The 27,454-nt window shown below is 41.7% G+C and overlaps 1 protein-coding gene across 2 annotated transcripts in view; it reads right to left on the bottom strand.

The window, feature by feature from the left end:
* Positions 1–589: 589 nt before the first annotated feature.
* Positions 590–27,454, bottom strand: part of LOC137326689 (basal body-orientation factor 1-like) — a 35,905-nt gene continuing 9,040 nt past the window's right edge. Inside the window, exons 5-11 of one of the 2 annotated variants that reach the window (XM_067992009.1) lie at positions 25,481–25,561; positions 24,154–24,224; positions 17,434–17,578; positions 15,217–15,710; positions 11,919–12,020; positions 2,413–2,472; positions 590–837 (exon numbers count right to left, since the gene is read on the bottom strand). In XM_067992009.1, coding sequence (XP_067848110.1) covers positions 705–837; positions 2,413–2,472; positions 11,919–12,020; positions 15,217–15,710; positions 17,434–17,578; positions 24,154–24,224; positions 25,481–25,561 — 1,086 coding nt within the window. In that variant the 3' untranslated portion in view covers positions 590–704. The remainder of the gene's footprint in view (positions 838–2,412; positions 2,473–11,918; positions 12,021–15,216; positions 15,711–17,433; positions 17,579–24,153; positions 24,225–25,480; positions 25,562–27,454) is intronic. The other variant, XM_067992010.1, reaches the window with a different exon arrangement.

The following is a 27,454-nucleotide window of genomic DNA, read 5'->3' on the forward strand; positions in this document are numbered from 1 at the left end:
TCGAGACACACGACAACGCAAAATCGTCGAGCAGAAATTGATAGCCAAGTTCCGCACCCATGAGGACGGCCTCAACCGGGATCTTGGGTTCATGTCACGCTACACGTTACCCCACTAGCGAACAAATGTTATCTGTTTTTAATATAACGGGTCAGTTGCTGTCTTTTCTATGTTTCTACCTCTTTATCTCTGTTTTTTTTTGTTTATTGTTTTTTTTGGTGATTTGTATATTCTGAGACCTGGCAGGTAACACCTGTCTGTCTGCACACTGATTGCCTTGGCAACGGGCAGTTGAAAAAACTGTCTGTAATCACCTGGCATTGTTCTGTGAATTATAAATGCGATTTCATTTCGAGGATTTCATTTTCACATCGTTCACCTGAGGAAGGAGGTAGCCTCCGAAAGCTTGTGAATTTAAAATAAAATTGCTGGACTATAACTTGGTGTTGTAAAATTGTTTACAATTGTCAACCCCAGTCCATCACCGGCATCTCCACACCAATGTACTATGCCATCCTGTTGCTATTTAAATGACACGCTGTTTGAAACCTTGACACTTAAGGCATAAAAATAAAACAAACAAAAAATATACTTTCACCAAAAATTTTAAAGCACATTTTAAATTGTGTTTCTAATTTCATGATTCTAATACATATATTTTGAGATGCTAATGCAATATAAAACTGTTGCTTGATTCTTATAATTTATTTTATCACAATATCTGGTAATATAATTTCTTTTGACAGCTGAATATCTGATATGGTGAAGATGTGGCTTGATGCATTATCCATTCGAAGCTGGGTGATAAAGGTGGAATCGCGGCTATCATCCTGAGTGCTGCGAAGGAAGTAATGTGAATCTTTAAGTCAGACTTTTGAGAAATGAGACACAAAAACACAAAACTATGCAGGACAAGAATAAGCCTTTAGAATTGCACAGAGCCCCTAACCAGATCCAGTTCTCATCTTCCTAAATTGCCACGTTTCTGTCCGACTACCCCACCTAGAATCTGTTCATGAACTTCTTGCGACTAATATGATCATATAGGGTACATCACTGTGGTGCAATGTTCTCTGTTGATGTATTACTTGTTTGATTTGCAAATGCAATTTTTTTTTTGTGTGCTGAGTTTCTCAATGGTGACAAGGAGAGTCACTGAAGACTTAACCCTCATCTACCACCCAAATGACTGGTTAGAGTAACTGTAGCTGAGACATTGAGGTGCTGCAGGAAGAGTTAAGAAATAGGAGGGAAATCTTTTATAATTTTAGGAAGGTACTATACTGATTATGAAGGATATCGTACTTCTACTGGTTGATGACTTTTTCCACTCATGATGTCTCAACCACAGTAGGGATTGTTGGCTCACCTTCCCGATATTATGATTCACTCACCTTCCACATATTGTGATTCACTCCCACCTTGAAGCTTCTCCCCAGTGCAAGTTAATGTGCATCAGAAAATCATCAAAAAAATAAAAATGGGCTGTTCAATAGGGAACAATATTTACACCACATATTGTATATTCTAGAATAATTCTAGGATATTCTCATCAGTACAATTAGTGATAACATGTATTAAACTACTCCTCTACGCCCCCATTACTGCCATAGAGATAAAAAGCGAAATATTGGAAATACACAGTCAGTCAGTCAGTGGATATGATAAAGGGTCCCACTGTAACAGTTGCCAACCTTTCTCCCTCGGGTGTTGACTGGCCTACTGTGCAGCTCCAGCATTTTCTGTTTTTATACACTGGCCAGCTGTCTTGATTTTCAGTCTTTAAAATTTCTCCACCAATAAATGTTGGAGCGCCAACAGGGAGTGATGGGATTCTGGGTTTCTTCCTGCCATTACTTCCGCTGCACCTGATTCCCAGCTTCAGTCGTGCTGCCGAATGAAGGTACGGTGAGGGAGGGGAGGGGAAAAAAATCAGAGCGTCTCTTTTCCCCACCCCCACGACCAAATCCAGTACTCGTTTCTGAGCAGTGCTCTCATCCACAAATGCCCTGCGTATTTGGGGAAACCAAAAAAGAGGAAATCTTTGCGCTAAAATAAGCTGCAATGTTGGAGGTTTCATTGACCCCTCCACTCAATAATGGACCCAACCATCTTCAGGATGGACAGCTGTCATGTCTTTAGTGTCAGTGCAAGTTTGTCCTTTGGTAATGAGAGGCCATGTGGGTGGGGGAAGGATGAGAAAAAGGAGACTCAGGCAAATCGCCATCTTCAGGCTACCACCATCTCGTACATGTGGGTATCCTCATTCACTTGTGCTCCTGCATCCCCATAATGTGCAGCTACTCTTAATTCATGTTCATGAAAATACAGAACTATATAAAGATATACAGCTCTTGGAGAATAAAATTAAAACATTTTCAAGTCACTTATGTTTTACAGTCTGATCCTTACTAAGCTTCTCCTGGCTCCTTTATGCTGTCAGTTGAGTCCAGACCTTTATTGTATTGTTTCCTATTCAGAATATAAATAAATGAGAGATTCAAAATATGGACTGCACAAGTTATCTGCAGAACATCAAATGCTATCCTACTGAATAAGCAAGAACACCACAGAGCCAACAATATAAATGTATGGCTTAGTGCAATAAGATTTATTTTTTTGGTATCCTGTGGCTGAGAAAATGAAACCTGTTAATATTACTGTGAGTTCTTTCAGCATCAGGTGCAGCCAGGATGTAGAGTAAAGGTCCCTTCATTCTGCCTAACCCCAAAATAAATCCCTCCAGCAACAAAGGTGAATTTTTACATTTCCCACACACCCATTAAGTGATCTTTTTTCACTCCAATATAAAGTGTGTCACTTGCTAAACTGGTGAAGTAGTTGCAGAGACAGTGCTGGAGCAATGATGGTGCTCCAGAAGATAACTAAGATAACCAAAACCTATATGGTGCATTTTACAGCACACATGTACATACAGTATGAAGCACACTGAAATAGAGTCTACTTTGTGCAATCACTGACTACCTTATAGATTTCCGTGGTACAGTTTCAAGCCTTGGTTGCCATTCACAGTGAGCTAGATGACAACACTTCTCTTTCACAATTGGTTAATACTATTGCACCAAATGCTGATCTGGTCTTTGCAAGAAAGTGTGACTTGTTAGTGAAAGGGGAGAGAGAAGCACAGGGGTTGGTAAAGACAGAGAGTGAACCTCTAACAGTGAATTGCTAACAGAGTGAGGACTTTCAACTGGGAATTTGGAGAGTGTGGGAATTCACTGGTAAGTAGTAAGTGTGTTTTATTTTTATCAAACTGAAACTTAACTTAGATTAAACTTAGTTTACTAACTTTAAAAAGCTGCAAGACAGTGCTGCAAGTCAATGGCAGTTAATAATTTCCCAGACAATCAGCTGTAAGTAAGTTCTCAACTAGGTATTAATTATTGTGGCTGGAAGTTGACTAACCAATTGTAATTAGGATGTGCCAGAAAGGTATATCGTACAAGGAGCTTTGCAAAAGCACAGAGCTTGAGCACAGAGGCTGGTAAAGACAGACAGTGAACCTCTAACGGAGTGAATTGCCAGAGTGAGGACTTTCAACTGGGAATTTGGTGAGTGTGAGAATTAGGAGCTAAGCAATTTAAACCAAGGGACTATAAACTAATCTATCAACTTTTAAAACTTAAAGAAAAAATACATCAAATTTAAACAAAAGACTAAGTAACTACTAATTATTTTGAAATCAAGCTAAATCCATTTACTAAATATAATCTCAAGTGATTCTATTAGACCTAGAAATAAACTACTGATTAAATAAATAAAAACTAGAAATGGCAATACAGACTGTGTGTCGGGACTGTAATATCTGGGCGTTTGTGGACAGCGATACTGTCCCGGATTGCCACATCTGCAGTAAATGTCTCTGGCTTGAGACATTCTGGCTCAAGACACTCTGGCTCAGAGTCTTTGAACTGGAGTGCGAGTTAGAGAAACTCCGACACATAAGGGAAAAGGAATTAGAGGAGGTGGTCCGGCAAACACTCGTCCTATCCAACAGATATGAGGTACTTGATACCTGTGACGATAAGGATGAAGGATGCCCAGAATGCTAACTATAGCACCGTGGAGCATGAGGCAGTCTAAGTGAGGGAGGATCAGAATAGAAAGGTTGTAGTCATAGGGGATTCTATTATCAGGGGGATACACAGCGTCCTCTGCAGTCACGATCAAAAGTCCAGGAGGGGGTGTTGCCTACCTGGTGCAAGGGTAAAGGACATCTCGGAGCAACTGGAGAGGAACTTGGAAAGGGAAGGGGAGGATCCAATTGTTGTGGTCAGATGCTAAGAACTAAATTAAAAAGCAGGACCTCACGGGTGGTAATCTCCAGTTTACTACCCGATCCACATGCTAATTGGAATAGGGATAGGCAGATCATAAAGGTGAATGCGTGGCCAAAAGAGTGGTGTGGGAAGGAGGGGTTCCATTTCATGGGACACTGGCACCAGAACTGGGTCAGGAAGGAGCTGTACCTCTGGGATGAGCTCCACCTGAACCGGAATGGGACCAGAGTCCTAGAGGAAAGGATAAATAGGGTGGTGCATAAGGCTTTAAACTAGCAAGGTAGGGGAGGGATCTGGTAACAATAACAAAAGCTTAAAGATAAAAGAAACAGGAGAAGAGTGTAAAGGTCAGACCAGAGTAAGGAATAAAGATAACATAAACAGTGAAGAAACAAATACAGTTATAAAACAGAAATATAAAAGGACTATTAAAAATAAGATAAAAGGAACAACTATTAAAGATGAATTAAACTGTACAGCAATGTAAACAGTGTCCAAAATAAAATGGGGAAACTGGAGGCAGTAGTGAGGAACCTGATGTAGTAGGAATAACTTATACATGACTACAGAAGACTACAGAAAGAACAGGACTGGCAACTAAATATTGCAGGTTATAACATAATCAGAAAGGGAAGGAAGAAGGGGGGAGTAGCTGTACTAATTAGAGATAACATAATGGCAGTAGAAATAAGGGACACAACTAACAGAAGGATAGAAACAGAATCCAAATGGATTGAAATAAAAGATAAGAAGGGATCGATCACACTGATAGGGGTATACTACAGACCACCTAATAGTGGAAAGGGGGTGGAGGAAGAAATATATAAGCAAATATGTGAAATGAGTAAAGGACATAGAATAATAATCATGGGAATTTTAATTATCCCCAAATAAACTGGCACAAAGAGGTAGGTAAAGGGGTACAGGGAGTGGAGTTTTTACAATATGTGCAGGACTCCTTTCTTACCCAGTATGTAAAAATCCCAACAAGAGAGGAAGCATTGCTGGATCTAGTAATGGAAAATGAACTAGAACAGGTAAGAAAAGTAAGTGTAGAGGAACATCTAGGCAATAGCGACCACAACATAACAAGGTTTAAGATAAAAATTGACAAGGATGTAAGTAAAACAAAGACCTAAGTAATAAAGTGGAAAAAGGTTAATTTTCAGGGGATGAGACTGGAACTGGAGAAATTTACTGACAAACAAAGAAATAGAACGGCAGTGGGAAACATTTAAAACGGTGATCAATAGAGTCCAGGAGAAATACATCCCACTAAAAAGCAAGAACAAACTGGCCAATAGTGATACACCATGGATGAATAAAGAAATGAGGGCAAAATTGAAACAAAAGAAAAGGGCATACACTAAGTACATAGACAACAAAGGAGAGGATGACAACAAGGAATACGAAAAGGTTAGGAAAGAAATTTTAAAAAACAATCCGGAAGGCAAGGAGAAACTACAAAATTAGCAAGGAATATAAAAAGAAATAGTAAAGTATTCCACCGAATCGTAAAATAACAAAAGAAAAATCAGGATAGGAATAGGACCACTAAGGGATACACGCAATAAACTCACAGTTAACAACAGCAAAATGGCAGAAATATTAAATAATTACTTTGCCTCAGTATTTACCAGGGAGACTATCATGGTGGGCATGACATTAGAAGAAGAGATTTAAAAAGGTATAAAGACATTTAAGATAGAAGTGGGGAGATAATTGATAAACTAATCAAACCTAGAGAGGATAAAACCCCTGGTCCGGATGGATTGCATCCGCACATATTAAAAGAAGTTCGGGAAGAGATAGCAGAGGCACTATTACATATATGTAAAAATTCATTAGAGAAGGGAATAGTGTCAGAGGACTGGCGGACAGCTAATGTGATTCCTATATTTCTATAAGGATTCCTATAAGGGAGATAGAACAAGTCCAGGGAACTAGAGACCAATTAGCTTAAGATAATGGAATCCTTATTCATCTGTAATCACCAGGTATTGTTCTCTGACTATAAATGCGGTAACCTTCCATGGAATCCCACACTCGCTCACCTGACGAAGGAGAAAGCCTCCGAAAGCTTGTGATTTTCAAATAAAACAGTTGGACTATAGCCTGATGTTGTAAGATTCCTTACATTATTCAAAGATGTAATAGAAAACTAAAAATATAATAAAAAATAGCATGGATTTCAAAAGGGAAGATCCTGCTTGACCAACCTCATTGAATTCTTTGAAGAAGTAACAGAAAGAGTAGATAAGGATAATGCAATAGATGTAATATATTTGGATTTTCAAAAGGCCTTCGATAGTAGACTCATGACTAAGGTCAGAGCATGTGGAGTCAGGGGACAAGTAGCAGAATGGATCGCAAGCTGGCTACAAAACAGAGTAGGGATTAAATGTAGTTACTCAGACTGGCAAGAGGTGGGAAGTGATGTTCCATAAAGATCGGTGCCGGGACCACGGTTATTCACCGTTGCATAAATGATCTGGACTTAAAAATCAGAAGTACAATTTCAAAATTTGCAGACGACATCAAATTGGGAGGTAAAGTTAATACCAAGGAGGACTGCGACAAAACACAGGAAGACATTAATAAGCTTGCAGAACGGGTGTGTAATTGGCAAATGAATTTCAATATAGATAAATGAGAGGTATTACATTTTGGTAGGAAGAATAAAGGGGCCACATACTGCTTGGATAATAAGAGTCTAAATGGGGTAGAGGAGCAGAGGGATCTGGGGGTACAGATACGCAAATCACTAAAAGTAGTGACGCAGGTTAATAAGGCCATTAAAAAAAAACCAAGCATTGGGTTTCATTTCTAGAGCGATAGAATTGAAAAGCAGAGAAGTTTATGTTAAACTTGTATAGAACCTTGGTTAGACCACACATGGAGTACTGTGAACAGTTCTGGTCTCCATATTATAAAAAGGATATAGAGGCACTGGAGAAGGAGCAAAAAAATTTTACTAGGATGATACCAGAACTGGGAGGCTGAAACTATCGGGAAAGATTAAGCAGGCTGGGGCTCTTTTCTCTAGAAAGACTGATAGAGGTCTTTAAGATTATGAAAGGGTTTGATAGGGTAGACACAGAGAAGATGTTTCCACTTGTGGGGGAGACCAGAACTACGGGCCATAAATATAAGATAGTCTCTAATAAATCCAATAGAGAACTCAGGAGAAACTTCTTTACCCAGAGAGTGGTTAGAATATGGAACTCGCTACCACAAGGAGTAGTTGAGGCAACTAGCATTTAAGGGGAAGCTAGATAAATACATGAGGGAGAAAAGAAAGGAATAGATGGTTATGCTGAGAGGGTTAGATGAAGTAGGGAGAGAGGAGGCTCTAGTGGAGCATAAACTCCAGCACGGACCTGTTGAGCCGAATGGCCTGTTTCTCTGCCATACATTCTATGTAATTCTACGTAAATCTTAATTTCTGAGCGATGAAAGATTTAACCTCACTTAGAGCAGCATTTTGGGAAGATGTGGGGAGATTATTTTTCAGTTTTCAATTTCTATCAAGTGATAGGGTGACCAGCTCCATATATAAGTGTTATCTCTGGCTCTTTGCAAAGTAATGGTCACCTAGTCCTACAGGTAGACATAAGGGCACTGTGTAAATGTCAAAACAACATTATTGCAACTTCATTTAAATATTACAATGAAGTTCCCACCTGGGATCAGTCATTTTCCCAATGGTAATACCCACCAACTGAACATTACCTGTCAGAAAATATACCCAATTTTCACAGAAACTTTCAATGTAATGAGCAGTGCATTCTTCTAGTGACAATAGGTGAAGTTTTATCTTTATATATTTTAATTTGCAGTGTCAGAGCAGTGGGAGGCATTCAAGGGGGAGATAGTGAGGGTTCAGAGCAAATATGTTCCCACAAAGAAAAAGGGTGGGACTGCCAAATCTAGAGCCCCCTGGATATCAAGGAGCATACAGGGTAGGATAAGGCAAAAAAGGGAAGCTTATATCAGCTACCGTGAGCTCAATACTGCAGAAAACCTAGAGGAGTATAGAAAGTGTAGGGGCGAAATTAAAAAGGAAATTAGGAAAGCAAAGAGAGGGCATGAGAAAATATTGGCAAGTAAAATCAAGGAAAACCCAAAAATGTTTTATAAATACATAAAGAGCAAGAGGATAACTAAGGAAAGAGTAGGGCCTATTGGAGACCAAAAAGGTAATCTATATGTGGAGGCGGAAGATGTGGGTATGGTTCTTAATGAATGCTTTGAGGGGGATGATGCAGACATTGTAGTTAAGGAGGAGGAGTGTGAAATATTGGATGGGATAAACATAGTGAGAGAAGAAGTATTAAGGGTTTTAGCATCTTTGAAAGTGGATAAATCACCAGGCCCGTATGAAATCTACGGCAGGCTGTTAAGAGAAGCAAGGGAGAAAATAGCGGAGGCTCTGACCATCATTTTCCAATCCTCCCTGGCTACAGGCGTGGTGCCGGAGGATTGGAGGACTGCTAATATTGTACCGTTGTTTAAAAAGGGAGAAAGGGATAGACCGAGTAATTACAGGCCAGTCAGCCTAACCTCGATGGTGGGCAAATCATTGGAAACAATTCTGAGGGCCGGTATTAATACTCATTTAGAAAGGCACGGATTAATCAAGGACAGTCAGCATGGATTTGTTAAGGGAAGGTTATGTCTGACTAACTTGATTGAATTTTTTGAGGAGGTAACAAGGAGGATCGATGAGGGTAGCGCGTTTGATGTAGTCTACATAGATTTTAGCAAGGCTTTTGACAAGGTCCCACATGGCAGAGGGAGAGGGATAGAAACACAAACAGTGGGAGAGAGGGAGAGGGAGAGAAATACAAACATGGGATCCACGGGAAAGTGGCAAGTTGGATCCAAAATTGGCTCAGCGTCAGGAAGCAAAGGGTAATGTTTGACAGGTGTTTTTGTGACTGGAAGGCTGTTTCCAATGGGGTTCCATAGGGCTCAGTACGAGGTCCCTTGCTTTTTGTGATACATATTAATGATTTAGACTTAAATGTAGAGGGCATGGTTAAGAAGTTTGCAGATGACACAAAAATTGGCCGTGTGGTTGATAGTGAGGAGGAAAGCTGTAGACTGCAGGAAGATATCAATGGACAAGTCAGGTGGGCAGAAAAGTGGCAAATGGAGTTCAATCCGGAGAAGTGTGAAGTAATTCATTTGGGGAGGGCAAATAAGGCAAGGAAACACACAATAAATGGGAGGATACTGAGAGGTGTAGAGGAAGTGAAGGACCTTGGAGTGCATGTGCACAGATCCCTGAAGGTAGCAAGACAGGTAGATAAGGTGGTAAAGAAGGCATACGGGATACTTTCCTTTATTAGCTGAGGCATAAAATATAAGAGGAGGGAGGTTATGCTAGAATTCTATAAAATACTAGTTAGGCCACTGCGTGAGGACTGCGTACAGTTCTGGTCACCACATTACAGGAAAGATGTGATTGCACTAGAGAGGGTACAGAGGAGATTTATGAGGATGTTGCCAGGACTGGAGAATTTTAGCTATGGTGAAACATTGGATAGACTGGGGTTGTTTTCTTTGGAGATTTAATTGAGGTGTATAAAATTATGAGGGGCTTCGATAGAGTGGATAGGAAGGATCTATTTCTCTTAGCAGAGAGGTCAATAACCAGGGGACATAGATTTAAAGTAATTGTTAAAAGGATTAGAGGGGAGCTGAGGAGAAAGTTTTTCACCCAGAGGGTGGTAGAGGGTCTGGAACTCACTATCTGAAAGGGTGGTAGAGGCAGAAACCCTCTAAAAAGTACTTGGATATGCACTTGAAGTGCCATAACCTACAAGGCTACAGTCCAAGAGCTGGAAAGTGGGATTAAGCTGGGTAGCTCTTTTTTGGCTGGCACAAACACGATGGGCCGAGTGGCCTCCTTTTGTGCCATAAATTTCTATGACTCTGAGTAATTGCTGGATTGGTTTAAAATTATCTACTTTACCATCACAATAAAATTTCCCGCTCTCTGCTGGAGGTTTAAGAAAGTGCAGTCAGCTCTTAGACAACTGTCAACATATAAACTTATGTGACTTTGTTTTTAAATTCATTCTTGGGATGTGAGCATCTCTGGGAAGGCGAGCAATTATTGCCATCCTAGTTGCCCTTGAGAAGGTGATGGTGTGCATTCTTGAACTCCACTTGCAGCCCATGTGGTGAAGGTGCTGTTAGGTAGGGAGTTCCAGAATTTTGACCCAGCGACGATGAAGGAATGGCAATATATGTCCAAATCAGGATGGTGAGTGACTTGGAGGGAATTTGGAGTTAATGGTGTTCTCATGCACTGCTGTCCTTGTCCTTCTAGGTGGTGGAAGTCATGGGTTTGGGAGGTGCTGCTGAAGAAGCCTTGGCAAGTTGCTGCAGTGCATCCTGTAGTTAGTAGATGCAGCCACAGTACACCACTGGTGGTGAAGGGAGTGAATGTTTAGGCTAATGGATGAAGTGCTGATCAAGCAGACTGCTTTGTCCTGGATGGTGTCAAGCTTCTTGAGTGTTGTTGGAGCTGCACCCATCCAGGCAAGTGGAGAGTATTCCATCACACTCCTGACTTGTGCCTTGTAGGTGTTGGTAAGGCTTTGGGGAGTCAGGAGGTGAGTCACTCACCACAGAATGTCCAGTCTCTGACCTGCTCTAGTAGCCACAGTATTTATGTGGCTGGTCCATTGAGTTTCTGGTCAATGGTGATCCCCAGGATGTTGGTGGTGGGGGACTTGGCGATGGTAATGCCAATGAATGTCAAGGGGTGGTGGTTACGATTTTGTCTTATTGGAGGTGGTCATTGCCTGGCACTTGTGTGTTGCTCAATATTACTTGCCACTCACCAGCCCAAACCTGGATGTTGTCCAGGTCTTGCTGTATGTGAGCATGGACTGCTTCATTATCTGAGGAATTAGGAATGGGGCCGAACACTGCAATCATCAGTGCACAGACTCCGGGACATATTTATATATTAACAATTTTAAAGAGTTGATCTTAGTGAACACGTAAGCATAAAGTCTACGCTGATAATTTAAAGGTGTTTGTGCTGAGAATTTGAATTAGCCAATAATTTGAATTAAGCACCATAAATACAGAGCAAATTGGGCATTTAGCACTAAAAAAAATAAATGATCAGATAATTTGAATAAACAACTTTTAGTGAAGAGTGGACTGTATTAGGTATTTTGTCGATTAGATGCAACCCAAATGAAAACTGAGCAAAATGACAAAAAAAGTGAAATAAGTAATAGCTGTTTAAATATAGCTACTGGTGAAAATTGAACCTTATATATGCTGAATAGAGTTTAGATGTGATATGATGTGATGCACAAAAGAGAACTTGCATTTATATTACACCTTTCACATTCTCAGGCTATCAAAAGTGCTTAGCAACCAACAAGTTACTTTTGAAGTGCAGTCACTGTTGTTATGTATTGCAATTTTTTTTGTTGGGGGGGGGGGGGGGGAGGGGGAAGGGCAGGGACAATTTGAAGTAGAATAGAGAGTGTGATGCTACTATACAGGCCACCATTTATGAGCATTGTAGCTCAATCTGATGTTCTGGAGGTCATAGTCAGGGTATCAACTTTAAATGCAACATACCTATTTATTTTCAATCCATTCATCTTTGCAAACAGTAGGCGGAGAACTCTCTCTTTCTGCTCCCAAGTTAAGTTGGAGATATTCACTTTTCCAACCCGAATGCTGAAAAAACAACCGTATAGTTTTATTTATGACAGTCGATATCATTGTTATTTTGCATTTTTTACTCACCTCCCGTTCACGCAACATGCTGTACTTCCCAGGCAGGAGAGCAAGCAGGTGACCCTATACCACACCTCAGTTTGGATAGGGTGGAAGGCTGAGCTGCTGATATTTGAATCTAGACCAGCATTCAACCAATTGAGCTACCTTGTCTTTTGTGGATACAAAATTGGCTAGGGGACAGAAAGCAGTTTTTCAGACTGGAGTGAAGTGTACAGTGGTGTTCCCCAGGGGTCGGTATTAGGACCACTGCTTTTTTTGATATATATTAATGGCCTGGACTTGGGTATAAAAGGTATAATTTCAAACTTTGCAGATGACATGAAACTCAGAAATGTAGTAAACAACGTGGAGGATAGAAACAGACTTCAGGAGGACATAGACGGACTGGTGAAATGGGCAGATGAAATTTAATGCAGAGAAGTGTGAAGTGATGCATTTGGTAGGAAGAATGTGGAGAGGCAATATAAACTAAATGGTACAATTTTAAAGGGGGTGCAGGAACAGAGAGAACTGCGGGAGCAAATACACAAATCTTTGAAGGTGGCAGGACAAGTTGAGAAGGCTGTTAAAAAGCAAATGGGATCCTGGGCTTTATTAATAGAGGCATTGAGTACAAAAGCAAGGAAGTTGTGCTAAACCTTTATAAAACACTGGTTAGGCCTCAGCTGGAGTATTGTGTTAAATTCTGGGCACCACACTTTAGGAAGGATGTCAAGGCCTTAGAGAGGGTGCAGAAGAGATTTACTAGAATGGTACCAGGGATGGGGGACTTCAGTTATGTGGAGAGACTAGAGAAGCTGGGGTTGTTCTCCTTAGAACAGAGAAGGTTAAGGGGAGATTAGATAGAGGTGTTCAAGATCACAAACAGTTTTGATAAAGTAAATAAGGAGAAACTGTTTCCAGTGGCAGAAGGGTCGGTAACCAGAGGATACAGATTTAAGGTGATTGGCAAAAGAGGCAGAGGTGACATGAGAAAAAATAAATGTACGCAGTGAGTTGTGATGATCTGGAATGCACTGCCTGAAAGGGTGGTGGAAGCAGATTCAATAATAACTTTCAAAAGGGAATTGGATAAATAGTTGAAGGGAAAAAATTTACAGGGCTATGAGGAAAGAGCAGGGGAATGGGGCTAAATGGATAGCTCTTCCAAAGAACCGGCACAGACACGATGGGCTGAATGGCCTCCTCCTGTGCTGAACCTACTATGATGTGCTGCCCTGTACCCAATTGAGAGCAGCTTGGAGCATCTCGCCCTGATTTTTTCTTTCCTTCTCCCTGTGAGAAAGCGCACAAGAGCTAAAATTCCATGAAGATTCTGCTGGTCTTGTGCTGTAACCCTGGTGGAAGATTGGTGGAACTCCCTGGAAAATGGCAGCAACCTGTTTGCGCCAGGTCTCAGAGTTCCCATGGTACCCAATAACGAATGGAGCATCCATCTGCCCCTTACTTAAGCACGCTCATTAGAAGGGGTGGGGCAGAAGGCAGGGACCACCCCAATCCTGGGTGTTCGCACACCCTCAGCCTTCAGGACACCCAGCGTAATATTGGGGACCAGTAGGCTGAAGGAGAAGAGGCGTACTGACACTCCATTGATGAGGAGGGCGAGTGCATACCAGAATCCCCGAAGATGAGGTTTAATTTTTTTAAAAGTAAGAACAGCCCCCTTACAAAGGGGGTGATGGGGGACTCAGATTCTGCTGTTGGGGGGGGGGGGGCCAAAGACCCACTTATCCTGACCCAGCAAACCCTGGCAGGGCTAGCAGCAACAGGTGAGTGCGTTCACCAAAACACGCATTTTCAGGCGCCTTGATATTTACCCAGCACATCTCCTGTCACTTAGTTTCAGAAGCATGTCATGTGAGAAATATCAGGCATCAGTCAATCTACTTCCTATTTCTCCATGGTTCAAATCAATGGTGAACTGTGCTACCAGTTTTAGGTTTGTACATATGCATGCTTATTAATACATTGTTGATAAAATCCAAGCTTCTTGATTGTTTGGCCAAAGTCATTCTTAATGTAGGTATATCAACTGGAGAATAGTCAGTTTTGTTCTTTTATGGGAACCTTTGCTGATTTTTCCCCTTCCATAGGACAGGACAATTGTAGTAGCCAGACTGTGATTAGCTAACTCAGCACGGGCGGAAATCAAACCTGGGGCCTTGTGGTCTTTTATGAATTAGTGGTACACCAGACAATGCCTTTTCCCACTAGGCCATTGGGGAAGCTTCGCTATAGTCAGCTTTAAGAGGCACAGCAAAGAAGATAATATTCTACCGTTACAAGTTTTATATCTGCCTCAGGTATTCTCTCGGTGCTGGTCACTCCCATAAGCGGTCTGAGCGTCTTACGTTCAGGAATGTGCCCATTCTGCTCAATATCTAATTTGTGCGCTGATGTAACTTAATATAACAAGAGGACCCCCTTGGGAATTAAACTAGCTATTGTGTCGCTCATATGTGCTTCTCCAATCTTTTCGAAGGCGGTATGAGAAACACTTGGTGAGACAAGAACAGACGTAAATCGTTAAACTGCTTTATTTCACCGAACATAAGCAAATACCATTTACCTTCACTTAATCTCACTTCTCTCCTCCAAAAATGGGAATAAAATAATCCATGCAACCTGTCACTTTTGTGAGCAGCTGCCACAACAACTTGCATTTACAGTGTCCCCGACACAGAACGTCTCGGAGCACTTTACAACGGGGCAGAGGGGCATACCAGGTGGATTCGAGAAGGGACTAGGGGAGAAGGTCCAAAGGCACGGTTGAAGAGATAAATTTTAAGGATTTTAAAGGAAGTGAGAGAGAGGTGGCAAGGTGGAATGCCATATTTGCTAAAAGATCAGCCTCCAGTGTTACACTGTAGGGAGTATTCATCTGGAGCCAGAGCAATCTGGAGTTGGAGGAGTGGAGGATATGGATAGAACACTTTCCTTCCTGTGCTAGAGAAACATCACATTTCTGAGTTTGGGAATTGCATATTTCCACTCCGTGGCAGCTTTATCACTGTCGGAAACAGGCAATTCAAAAGACTCAGGGCACAGCACAAAGCTAGGAAATCTGCACTCATAGTTAATACCACTGGTGTGGCGTCACACAAGTAAAATAAACTTAAAAACATTGACATACCACTTATCAGCTTTTTCCATATCTTGGTACACACAGTTTGTGCTATATTCATTTTTGTTAAAGGTCCTGATTTTGGGATAATCCTCCTTGCCTGCGTTTGCATTCAGCATTTTTTTCTGGTATGCGACTTGAGCCGCCTGCTTGTAGTGTGCCTGACTGCAGAGGATCTCTTGCCTCACTTCTTCTAGGGCTTGCAGGAAAAACATTTCCACATCAGTGCGCTGGTCCAGGATGTTTTTGGCCAGCTTCTTCACCCTGTTCATCTCTTTGTCTTTCATCTTGATCAATGCCCCCAGCCTAGCAATCTCTACCTGGCTGGTTGCCACTTTAATTTCAGCTTCTCGTTTGGTCTCCTCTTTTGCTACCTCAAACTCAGATGCCATGTGACCCAACGCTTTCTCCAGGTTCTCCACTTTCCCTTGAAGCACACAGATCTGTTCTCTCTGCTGCCTCGCATTCGACACCTTTTCCTTCACTAAAAGCTCATTAGTTTCCTAGAATGAGAAGCAAGCTGGTTTTAATGTCAATTGATTGTGAACCATATACTCTTACAAAAACATATACAAGCACCAGAAAGGGTGCAGAGAAGAGCAACAGTGCTGACTGCAAGAGTAAAGACAATAAACAGAGACAAGATTAGAGAATTTTAAGCTCTACAGTCTAGAAAGAAGGCAGTTGAGAGTGACTTTATCGAGGTAGATAAAATATTAAATGGTACAGCCAGACAGCAGGGCCAAGAGACATAACTTTAAATTAGCAAGAAATTGTTTTAAAACAGGTATTAGGAAAATTGTATTTTCACCAAGACTAATAAATGTATGGAACAGTCTTCCAGGGAGGGTAGTAGTAGCAAAAAAATTGGAATGTTCAAGATGATAAGCTGTAATGGGAAGTTCAGGGAATGATTGATGAGCTTGGATGGGTCCAAAGGCCTTTTCTCATCCTTAACGTTTCTTATGTTATTTCACCAATGTATAACCAGGTTATGCTAAACCTTTATAAATCACTGGTTAGGCCCCAGCCGGAGTATTGTGTCCAATCTGGGCACCACAATTTAGGAAGGATGTCAAGGCCTTAGAGAGGTTGCAGAGGAAATTTACTAGAATGGCACTAGGAATGCGGGACTTCAGTTACATAGAGAGACTGGGGACGCTGGGGGTTGTTCTCCTTAGAACAGAGAAGGTTAAGGGGAGATTCAATAGAAATGTTCAAAATCATGAAGGGTTTTGATAGAATAAATAAGGAGAAATTGCTTCCAGTGCAGAAGGGCAGGTAACCAGAGAACACAGATTTAAGGTAATTGGCAAAAGGACCAGCGGTGAAATGAGGAGAAATGTTTTTACGCAGCGAGTTGTTAGGATCTGGAATGCATTGCCTGAAAGGGCGGTGGAAGCAGGTTCAATAATAACTTTCAAAAGTGAACTGGATAAATACTTGAAGGGGGAAAATTTTGCAGGGCTATGGGGAAAGGGATAATTGGATAGCTCTTTCAGGCACGATGGGCCAAATGGCCACCATCTGTGTTGTATCATTCTATGATTCTATGAGGACAACTGCTTTATGGTGACTCCAGAAGCCTGGTCTTGTCCTCAACTGACATCCAGCAATGGTTACTGGATAGAGATCGGAGCGGCAACCCCGGCTGACTTTCTTTCCTGTCTAGTTTAGAGGTGCTGAAGCTAATTGCAGCACCCAGTGAAAAGCAGCACAGATCAGGGATCAAAACAAGGGCCTTCTTGTCTGTATGGCTTAGTTTCATAACAGGGCTTTTTCACTCATGCTAAGGACAATCAAATAACCACATTCCTAATAACGATTGATACTGACATTGAGTGACCAATGTGGAAAATTGTTCCACTCTCTAGCCCTGATATTTGTCACATTAACAAACATAAGAATTCAACAATAACAGAAGATCTTTAAAAATACCATTCCTAGATCAAACCACCAGGAGGCAGTTCAGTTAGGGATACCCTCTCCCCAAACCAGTTTCTCTTCAAGATGAAGACCTATGAAAAAATCCTATTCCTACCTCCAGACTGTGTATTTTGGCTGAGATTGAAATTAAGACCGAACTCAATCACCTAGTTTAGGTTTAGATCTCCAACCTTACAGCTATGGCCCCTTTCTCAATTATAAGGTTCCCATCAGGTTTGTTTACGGAGTTGCGTTTTACAAACAGCAGGATCATTGCTTGGTCTTCAATGTACGCAACACCTTTTTACTAGCGAGCTGTGTCTTTTTCTCTTCTAGAGCCTCGTTGCTTTTCCTCAGACGTTCTTCCTCTGCCTTGTAGAACTTCACCACCTCTTGTAGTCTTACATTTTCTTTAAAGACACAACGAGTCCTTTCATTAAGATTCCTGTGGGATAAGAGGGGAGCAGGACTTCAACAACTCTACTGAATACTTACAACGTCTCGGTTTGGCATGATTGTTATTATCGCAGGAAGAAAAGTATCTACATGCTTATCAGTGTCTTTCAGTGCCTTTAAAACTGCTGGTCATAGGCAATAGGCCCATCAAGTCTGTGCCAGTGACTTTCTGCACATGACCCACCTAGTCTAATCCTATTCTCCTGCTCGCTGCCCATACCCTTTCATATTCCTCTTTTTCAAGCAACCTTTTAAAAAAATTATGGACTCTGCTTCAACAATAGATTTGTGAAATATTTCTCTACATCTAGAGCTGGATTCAAGTAATATTTAGTTATTAATACCAATTAGGACCTCTATCAATACAATAGGTTCTTATACAGAGTCCCTGGTGTACCAGCAATTGTTGAGCCATCATGGACCAGATATTACAAGGTCTTGACCACATGGTGTGTTTGGTCAATGACATTCTGATCATTGGTAGTTCACAAGAGGAACACTAAAATTTTAGATCAGATTAGAGCATTATCAAATTTGTGGAAGCTAACAGTGTCAGTTTATGCAAGGGTTTGGAGGATTTGGTGGATGCTGAGAGTTTACACTCTACAAATGAAAAGGCATCCAGGCCTAAAAATGAATCTGAATTCAGATCTTTCCTGGTATAGGAGACTCCGTCTTGCCTCTCCACAACCCTACAGCACATAAACCGGAGTGAGCTCCTTTAAGCAGAAAACGTTTGGTTGCTTAAGAAAATGCAGTGAAGCAATTTCTGGATAGTGGAGCTTCAAGGTACTACAGCACAAGGAAATCACTGTATTTAGCTTGTGATGCTTCATCATATGCAGTGGACACAGTAATCTATTAAATGATGGAAAAAGCAGATGTGACCAGTTACCTTTGTTTCCAGGATGCCAACCAGCAGCAAACGAAAAATAGGCCCACATTGAAAAGGAGGTTCTGGTCATCATATTTGGGGTGAATAAGTTACAGATCACAAACCATATGTTGGGACCCAAGGTCCCTACCTTGAGGATACAACACTAGACATTAACTTTGTTGGCATAGAATTACAAAATTGAATGTCTTAGATAAGCTAACATGCAAAGGTTGATGCTCTCTCAAGGTTAGCAAGAAAGTATTTGGAACTTTCACAGAAGTACAATCACCTTCTATTTCCACTTATTCAAATAAAATGCCCATTTTGGCAAAGGATATACCTTGGAGGCACAAAGTTTCAGTAGTTGTCTGGGTATGAGACTATAGAGCAGAAATTCCAAGCTGTGCTGCTAGAGCAGAGTCTTGCTAGAATCAGAGCATCCGTGTTGCAGCCCTTTCTCCAACCTGCGTTCATGTCTACCAAGACTCTATGCCAGCAGCAAAGGCTGGCAATTTCTGACCTTATATATATCAAATGGTGGTATATTAAATGGGTAGTCAAACAATTTGGAAAAAGAGGACATTCATTCTTATTTTACCAGAAGCGAATGATCATCATCAGCAGAGAAGGATTGTGTGTGATGGGAGCTCAAGGTGGTGATATCACATATATCAAGAGCTAGGTTACCAAGGGATCAACATGAGGAACATCATGTCATGTGCCTCTTGAGGCACTGGCCAGAGGTTATCTCTGGTGGCCTGATCTTGATAAAGGCATTGAGGAAATTGTCCAAATAGATCTTGTCGAGAAGAATCAACAGTGTTTCTTAGTACTGATCTTAGTTTCTTAGTTTCTTAGTACTTAGTACAGATTCCTGGGATGGCAGGACTGACGTATGAGGAGAGATTGGGTTGACTAGGCCTATATTCACTAGAGTTTAGAAGAATGAGAGGTGATCTCATCGAAACATATAAAATTCTAACAGGACTAGACAGACTAGATGCAGGGAGGATGTTCCCGATGGCTGGGGAGTCCAGAACCAGGGGTCACAGTCTCAGGATACGGGGTATGCCATTTAGAACTGAGATGAGGAGAAATTTCTTCACTCAGAGGGTGGTGAACCTGTGGAATTCTCTACCACAGAAGGCAGTGGAGGCCAAATCATTAGATATATTCAAGAAGGAGATAGATATATTTCTTAATGCTAAAGGGATCAAGGGATATGGGGAAAAGGCAGGAACAGGGTACTGAGTTAGACGATCAGCCATGATCATTTTGAATGGCGGAGAAGGCCCAAAGGGCCGAATGGCCTACTCTTGCTCCTATGTTCTATGTTTCTATGTTACTAGTGAGTAGTCATTCAAAATGGTTAGAGGTTTTTTCCTGTCTTTTGACAAACCACCAGAATCCTTCAAAGTTTATTTCCAATATATGATATTTCAGAAGATGCGGTCTCTTTCATAACTGTGGAATTAGCTAAATTTATAAAACTGAATGAAGTTAAGTATATGATCTGATCTGATCTCAAGGAACTTGTGATACATCAATGAGTGTCAGTAATATACTGATAGGGTTAGATGAAGTAGAGTGGGAGGAGGCTCGTGGAGCATTAACACCAGCATTTGGGCCAAATGGCCTGTTCCTGTGCTGTAAATTCTATGTAATTCTGTATCATTTCTTTGTAAATATATCCTTGTTCTGTCATACCACTCTGTTTCAAATGGGAACGCAGAAAGGCCAGAACACACATTTAAACACACAGTCCCTAAAGACGTATTACATCTAGCCAGATGGAAACAGATTTGTGTTGGAAACATTCTTTAGTAAATTTTCGACTGATGTACAGACACCCTGCACACTGTAACGCGATGTTCGACCACTGGACTAGTTTTTAAAATGCCAACTAAACACCCACTTCAGCCTGACTTGGCCAGTGTGGTTGCAGCAGAACAAGACCAGCAGAAGGATCAGCATGACAAGTGATGAGGAGATTACAGACAGCTGCAAGAAAAATAGGGTGGTAATAGTAGGGGACTTTAACTTTCCCAACATTGACTGGGACAGCCATAGCATTAGGGGCTTGGATGGAGAGAAATTTGTTGAGTGTATTCAGGAGGAATTTCTCATTCAGTATGTGGATGGCCCGACTAGACAGGGGGCAAAACTTGACCTCCTCTTGGGAAATAAGGAAGGGCAGGTGACAGAAGTGTTAGTGAGGGATCACTTTGGGACCAGTGATCATAATTCCATTAGTTTTAAGATAGCTATGGAGAAGGATAGGTCTGGCCCAAAAGTGAAAATTCTAAATTGGGGAAAGGCCAATTTTGATGGTATTAGACAGGAACTTTCAGAAGTTGATTGGGAGAGTCTGTTGGCAGGCAAAGGGACGTCTGGTAAGTGGGAGGCTTTCAAAAGTGTGTTAACCAGGGTTCAGGGTAAGCACATTCCTTATAAAGTGAAGGGCAAGGCTGGTAGAAGTAGGGAACCTTGGATGACTCAGGAGATTGAGGCCCTAGTCAAAAAAAAGAAGGCATATGACATGCATAGGCAGCTGGGATCAAGTGGATCCCTTGAAGAGTATAGTGATTGCCGGAGTAGAGTTAAGAGAGAAATCAAGAGGGCAAAAAGGGGACATGAGATTGCTTTGGCAGATCAGGCAAAGGAGAATCCAAAGAGCTTCTACAAATACATAAAGGGCAAAAGAGTAACTAGGGAGAGAGTAGGGTCTCTTAAGGATCAACAAGGTCATCTATGTGCGGAACCACAAGAGATGGGTGAGATCCTAAATGAATATTTCGCATCGGTATTTACGGTTGAGAAAGGCATGGATGTTAGGGAACTTGGGGAAATAAATAGTGATGTCTTGAGGAGTGTACATATTACAGAGAGGGAGGTGCTGGAAGTCTTAACGCGCATCAAGGTAGATAAATCTCCGGGACCTGATGAAATGTATCCCAGGACGTTATGGGAGGTTAGGGAGGAAATTGCGGGTCCCCTAGCAGAGATATTTGAATCATCGACAGCTACAGGTGAGGTGCCTGAAGATTGGAGGGTAGCAAATGTTGTGCCTTTGTTTAAGAAGGGCGGCAGGGAAAAGCCTGGGAACTACAGACCAGTGAGCCTGACATCTGTAGTGGGTTAGTTGTTAGAGGGTATTCTGAGAGACAGGATCTACGGGCATTTGGAGAGGCAGGGACTGATTAGGAACAGTCAGCATGGTTTTGTGAGAGGAAAATCATGTCTCACGAATTTGATTGAGTTTTTTGAAGGGGTAACCAAGAAGATAGATGAGAGCTGTGCAGTAGACGTGGTCTACATGGACTTTAGCAAAGCCTTTGACAAGGTACTGCATGGTAGGTTGTTACATAAGGTTAAATCTCACGGGATCCACGGTGAGGTAGCCAATTGGATACAAAATTGGCTTGACGACAGAAGACAGAGGGTGGTTGTAGAGGGTTGTTTTTCAAACTGGAGGCCTGTGACCAGCGGTGTGCCTCAGGGATCGGTGCTGGGTCCGCTGTTATTTGTTATTTATATTAATGATTTGGATGAGAATTTAGGAGGCATGGTTAGTAAGTTTGCAGATGACACCAAGATTGGTTATCTAGGATTGCAACGGGATCTTGATAAATTGGGCCAGTGGGCCAATGAATGGCAGATGGAGTTTAATTTAGATAAATGTGAGGTGATGCATTTTGGTAGATCGAATCGGGCCAGGATCTACTCCGTTAATGGTAGGGCGTTGGGGAGAGTTATAGAACAAAGAGATCTAGGAGTACAGGTTCATAGCTCCTTGAAAGTGGAGTCACAGGTGGATAGGGTGGTGAAGAAGGCATTCAGCATGCTTGGTTTCATTGGTCAGAACATTGAATACAGGTGTTGGGATGTCTTGTTGAAGTTGTACAAGACATTAGTAAGGCCACACTTGGAATACTGTGTACAGTTCTGGTCACCCTATTATAGAAAGGATATTATTAAACTAGAAAGAGTGCAGAAAAGATTTACTAGGATGCTACCGGGACTTGATGGTTTGACTTATAGGGAGAGGTTGGATAGACTGAGACTTTTTTCCCTGGAGTGTAGGAGGTTTAGGGGTGATCTTATAGAAGTCTATAAAATAATGAGGGGCATAGATAAGGTAGATAGTCAAAATCTTTTCCCAAAGGTAGGGGAGTCTATAACGAGGGGGCATAGATTTAAGGTGAGAGGGGAGAGATACAAAAGGGTCCAGAGGGGCAATTTTTTCACTCAAAGGGTGGTGAGTGTCTGGAACGAGCTGCCAGAGGCAGTAGTAGAGGTGGGTACAATTTTGTCTTTTAAAAAGCATTTGGACAATTACATGTGTAAGATGGGTATAGAGGGATATGGGCTAAGTACAGGCAATTGGGACTAGCTTAGTGGTATAAACTGGGCGACATGGACACGTTGGGCCGAAGGGCCTGTTTCCATGTTGTAAACTTCTATGATTCTATGATTCTATCTTGTGATACATCAACGAGTGTGAGTGAAAGATTAGAAGAAAGAGAAGTGGTTTGGTGGTATTAAACTGGGATCTTTGACTCATTTGGTTCAGGTTGGAGAGAAAGTCCAGTATAAGTGAGGAGAAATTTTTTTATGCTGCGAGTTGTTATGATCTGGAATGCACTACCTGAAAGGGAGGTGGAAGCAGATTTAATAGTAACTTTCAAAAGGGAATTGGATAAATACTTGAAAGGGAAAAATCTGCTAGGCCATGGGCAAAGGGCAGGGGAATGGAACTAATTGAATAGCTCTTTCAAAGAGCCAGCACAGGTATATATATATGCAAGTGAATCACTTGATTTTATAAAAATGTTGACCATTTAGGATCTGGAAGATGCTCCTGATGAAATGAAAGAACTTTCCTGTTCAGACTGCTGCTTTGTCTGTTTATATTAATTAACCCATGTAGATATCATCACAGCACTACATGGGGATGATTGAGTATTATTGAATGGGTTACAAGTGGTCTGTCTCTGTTAGGTCAATGTGCCAGTACCAAGAATAAAATGCCTTTCTTTCCCGTCCCTGTAGAACAGCATTTCACAGGCCTGGCATGTTTTCCTGACATAATTATACTCTGTGTGCACGGTCCTTTATTTCTCAACATGCTGGATTGACAGTGTAGTCTTATTTACAGGGATTCTTTCAGGGAAATTTGTATCCATGCTGGACCAGGAATTAAAATGGTGAAACCACCTTATCAGTCGGTTCAGTGCTCCCTTTGTTTTCTCCCAAGTTTCAAAGAGCTCTCTTGTGCTCCCAGAATCCAAAATGGTGCCTTGAAATGCATGCGCTACTCTAATGAAGTTATGGGCCTTTTCGTCACATTTGCATCAACAACTTGCATTTATATTGTGTCTTTAATGTAGTAAAATGTCCCAAGGTGCTTCACAGGAGCATTATCAAACAAAATTTGACACCGAGTTACATAAGGACATATTAGGACATGTGACCAATAGCTTGGTCAAAGAGGTAGCTTTGATCAAAGGAGTATCTTAAAGGAGGAGAGAGAGGCAGAGTACATTGAACAGATTATACTTCGTCATTGCTTAGCAAAATACTATTACAACCTTTTATTGCTTACGCACTTTTCAAAGTGCAACTTCATCTATGTTTTTAGGAAGAAAATTTATCAAGATCTGGGAGCATTGTGGCCAAAAACTTACATAATAGCTTCAGTGTGAGCCTGCTCAGTCAGCTGAACTAGTTTCTGCTCTGCCTCCCTCTCCAGACGGACCTAAACGTAAAAAGGCAACAATAGTCACAAACACAGACATCTCATTTATGCTTAAAGCTTACCCTTAGTTGTTTTCTAACAATCAGTTATAAAGAACTGCGATCAAGTACTAACTGTTCTTCTTTGCTCTTTCAGTTGATTTTATTGCACGTAGAATTTTCTGCCATTTTTGGAGCAGAGTCCATTGGTTCTTTTTAAAAGGGAATTAGGTAGCTGTTTGAAAAAGAAGACTATGAAAGGGTATGGAGAGCAAGCAGGAGAGTGGGATTAGACTAGGTAGCTTATGTGGTGAAAATCACTGGCACAGATTTGCTGGGTCTGCTTCTGTGCTGTAACATTCTATGATTGTATGAATATTTTTCTTTAATTGCCAATAGAATCAACAAGGAATCTTGTTCGGGCAAACCACTTAAGACCAACAGTGTGAGGTCTCATCAATAGAGATACAGCCAGTATCTCGGTTATCAAAAACAGAAGATGCCAGAAATACACATTAGGTGTGTCAGCATCTGAAAAGAGAAAAGACAGATTAATGTTTCAGGTCAAGACCCTTTATCCGACCAGTCTGGTAAAGGGACCAAACCCTAAAATTCAACCTGTCTCAGCTCTGTCAGATGCTGACAGACCCGCTGTATATTTCCAGCATGTACTCATTTTGTTTCCATTTTCCAACATTTTTTGTAAATCTTTGGTGATCAGCTGGTTGTGTTATTTCATCGCCCTTGCTCTGTAAGACTCAGTAACTCATCCAAGTCAGTACTCATTGTTCAAAACTCAATTATTTAACAAAAGGGAATAGATAAGTTGCTAAAGTGTTATCTTTCTATTTAATTTTGAAACATTTTATATTCTCCTTGTTTCATGCTCTTCTTGCAGCAAGCACAGTTCCCAACCAAGAGCCCTATACTCCCAGGCTTCTACAAATGTCATTCTTGAGCTACCCATTAAGAGCGGTAAGGGGGCAGCCTAAGGTGACTCAACCGTTGATCTCCCACCTCCACGCCCCTCCCCTCTTCATCCCTGTCTGGAAGACCCCGGCCTTCGTTTGGCCCCAGCTGACAATGAGAAGTCACCATGCCGGGATACACGAGGGAGGAGAGAAAGGAACCAGTATGCATCCTATTGCTTCAGGAGCATAATTTGTCTCCAGTCACCCCGTACCTTACTGTTATATACTTTACTGAGTCCCATCAAGATATGTACGAGGCTGAAATTAAGTTGTTTCAGGCTAGCTTTTTTGGCTCCTATTCACATACTTTTTCTTCAAAAAACTTGCACTCCAATTGTCTCAGTGTTTCTTTGTGTTCTTTGTTTGCTGTGCTCATGGTGTCCTTTATCTAAGAAAACAAAAGAAAAGAAAACATCTGAGCAAATATTTTCTTTAATTCTCTGTCTCCCTTTTATCATCCCTGAAGGTCCCATCCCCGTACCAGACATCTTTTCCAGGTGACAGCAATGGCTACAACTTCACCTTGTTCCTTACAGGGAAATAACTGCTTACCACTCAGCACCTCTCCACAGCAGTGCATCTGAGACTGGGAAAGCTCCTTCTGTAGTGCATGTATATTCTGATGCCACCACCTGAAAATGTTCAGTTAGAAAGCAAAAGCAATGGCATATAGTACACCATAAATGAAACATTTTAAATGGCAACTGTGACTAGTTAGAAAAGCTTGAGTGAGAATTTTTAAAAACTCCCCAATAACTTTTCACGTACCAAAAGCTACAAACCATTTTCTTTCCTTACCCTGCTCTGGTCTGCATTTGGCAACTCATGCTAGGTACTGATCCATAGGCAGTCCTGACACTCCAGTACTTTGTCATTGTGGCCATTCTCCACATATTATGAAAGGAAAGTCCAATCTAGTCTTCAGCTGGTATCCACGCATAACAGCTACCAACACGGTATAACAATCAGGACAAGAAGCCCAGCCACATTTTCTCATCCCTAGCTTGGGACAGGGAAAAATAGGGCAAGAAATAGGGTGGATGCTCTCAGAGGATGGTGCATTCTAAAAAGGAGGGCTTGATTGCAAGATAGCTTCTGTCAGAGCAGCTTGTAATTGCTTTTTAAAAAAAAGATAGTACAGTCCAAGGGGTCACACTGGGCCATGATCCTCCACACATTGTGATCCCAAACTCAGCTGAAGTGAGGAAGAAATGAATAGAGTGCCAGATGCTTTCTCTTAGGGAAAATAAGATGAAGACTTATCCCCATGCCACTCTCACACATATTGACGCAGCTGATTCCAGTGCACCATTGAAGAATAGCTGAGAGCAACAATCACGACATCTTGCATTTTTAAAGCCCCTTTAACATAATAAAAAAAATGTCCCAAGTACTTTACAGAAGCAATAATTGATAATGTGCAGAAAGAGGAGAAAGGTTAGGGGAGGTGATCAAAGGCTTAGTCGTGGGGGTGGGTTTTTAGGAGGTTTTTGAAGGAGGGAGAGATTTAAGCAGAGAATGCCAGAGTGTGTAGGGCCAAGATGGCTGAAGGTCTGTGGCAGAAGGTGGAGTGTGGGGAATACTAAGGAGGCCAGAAGAGTGCATCCACCGGTAGATAGGGCTAGGAACATTTGCAGAGGTAGGGAGCGGTGAGGCAATGGAGAGACTTGTGGATGAGAAGGATTTTAAATTTGATCCGTTTGGGGAACAGGGGCAATAGGGCAGTAAGCTAAATGTGGGAAACAGTGCGAGTGGCAGAATTTTAGACAAGTTGCAGTTTATGAAAGGTGAACACAGAAAGCTGGTGAGAAGAGCATTGGAGTAATTAATACTGGCACTGACAAAGGTGTTGATAAGGTTTTCAGCAGCAGTGGGAGTGAGGCAACAACTGAGGCAGGGTTATGTTGCGGAGGAGGAGATGGATGCTCTTGATGGTGGTTAGGATGGGGTGTCTGAAGCTCGGCACAGGGTAAAACTGGACATCCTCAGGTATAGTCTGAGTGAGCAGTCACAGCGAGGGATGGAATCAGGAACTGGGTGTAGGTGGCTTCAGTTTGCTGATGTTAAATTGAAGAAAGTTCTTGCTCATCCATGACTTGATGTAGGGTGGAGTGAGCTTTTTTCTTGGTGGTAGCATTCCCCCTCCCCAAATCAGAAGGTGCGGGATTTGAACCACAGTCAAGATAGTCCCGGCAAGTGGAGACCAGAGCTCCGGCTCGGAATTCTGGGTTGACATCCATTCTGGGTTGACCCCCAATCATCATATAGGTTGCGGGAGCCC

This window comes from Heptranchias perlo, chromosome 10 (assembly GCF_035084215.1).
Source record: "Heptranchias perlo isolate sHepPer1 chromosome 10, sHepPer1.hap1, whole genome shotgun sequence".
Lineage (NCBI taxonomy): Eukaryota > Metazoa > Chordata > Chondrichthyes > Hexanchiformes > Hexanchidae > Heptranchias > Heptranchias perlo.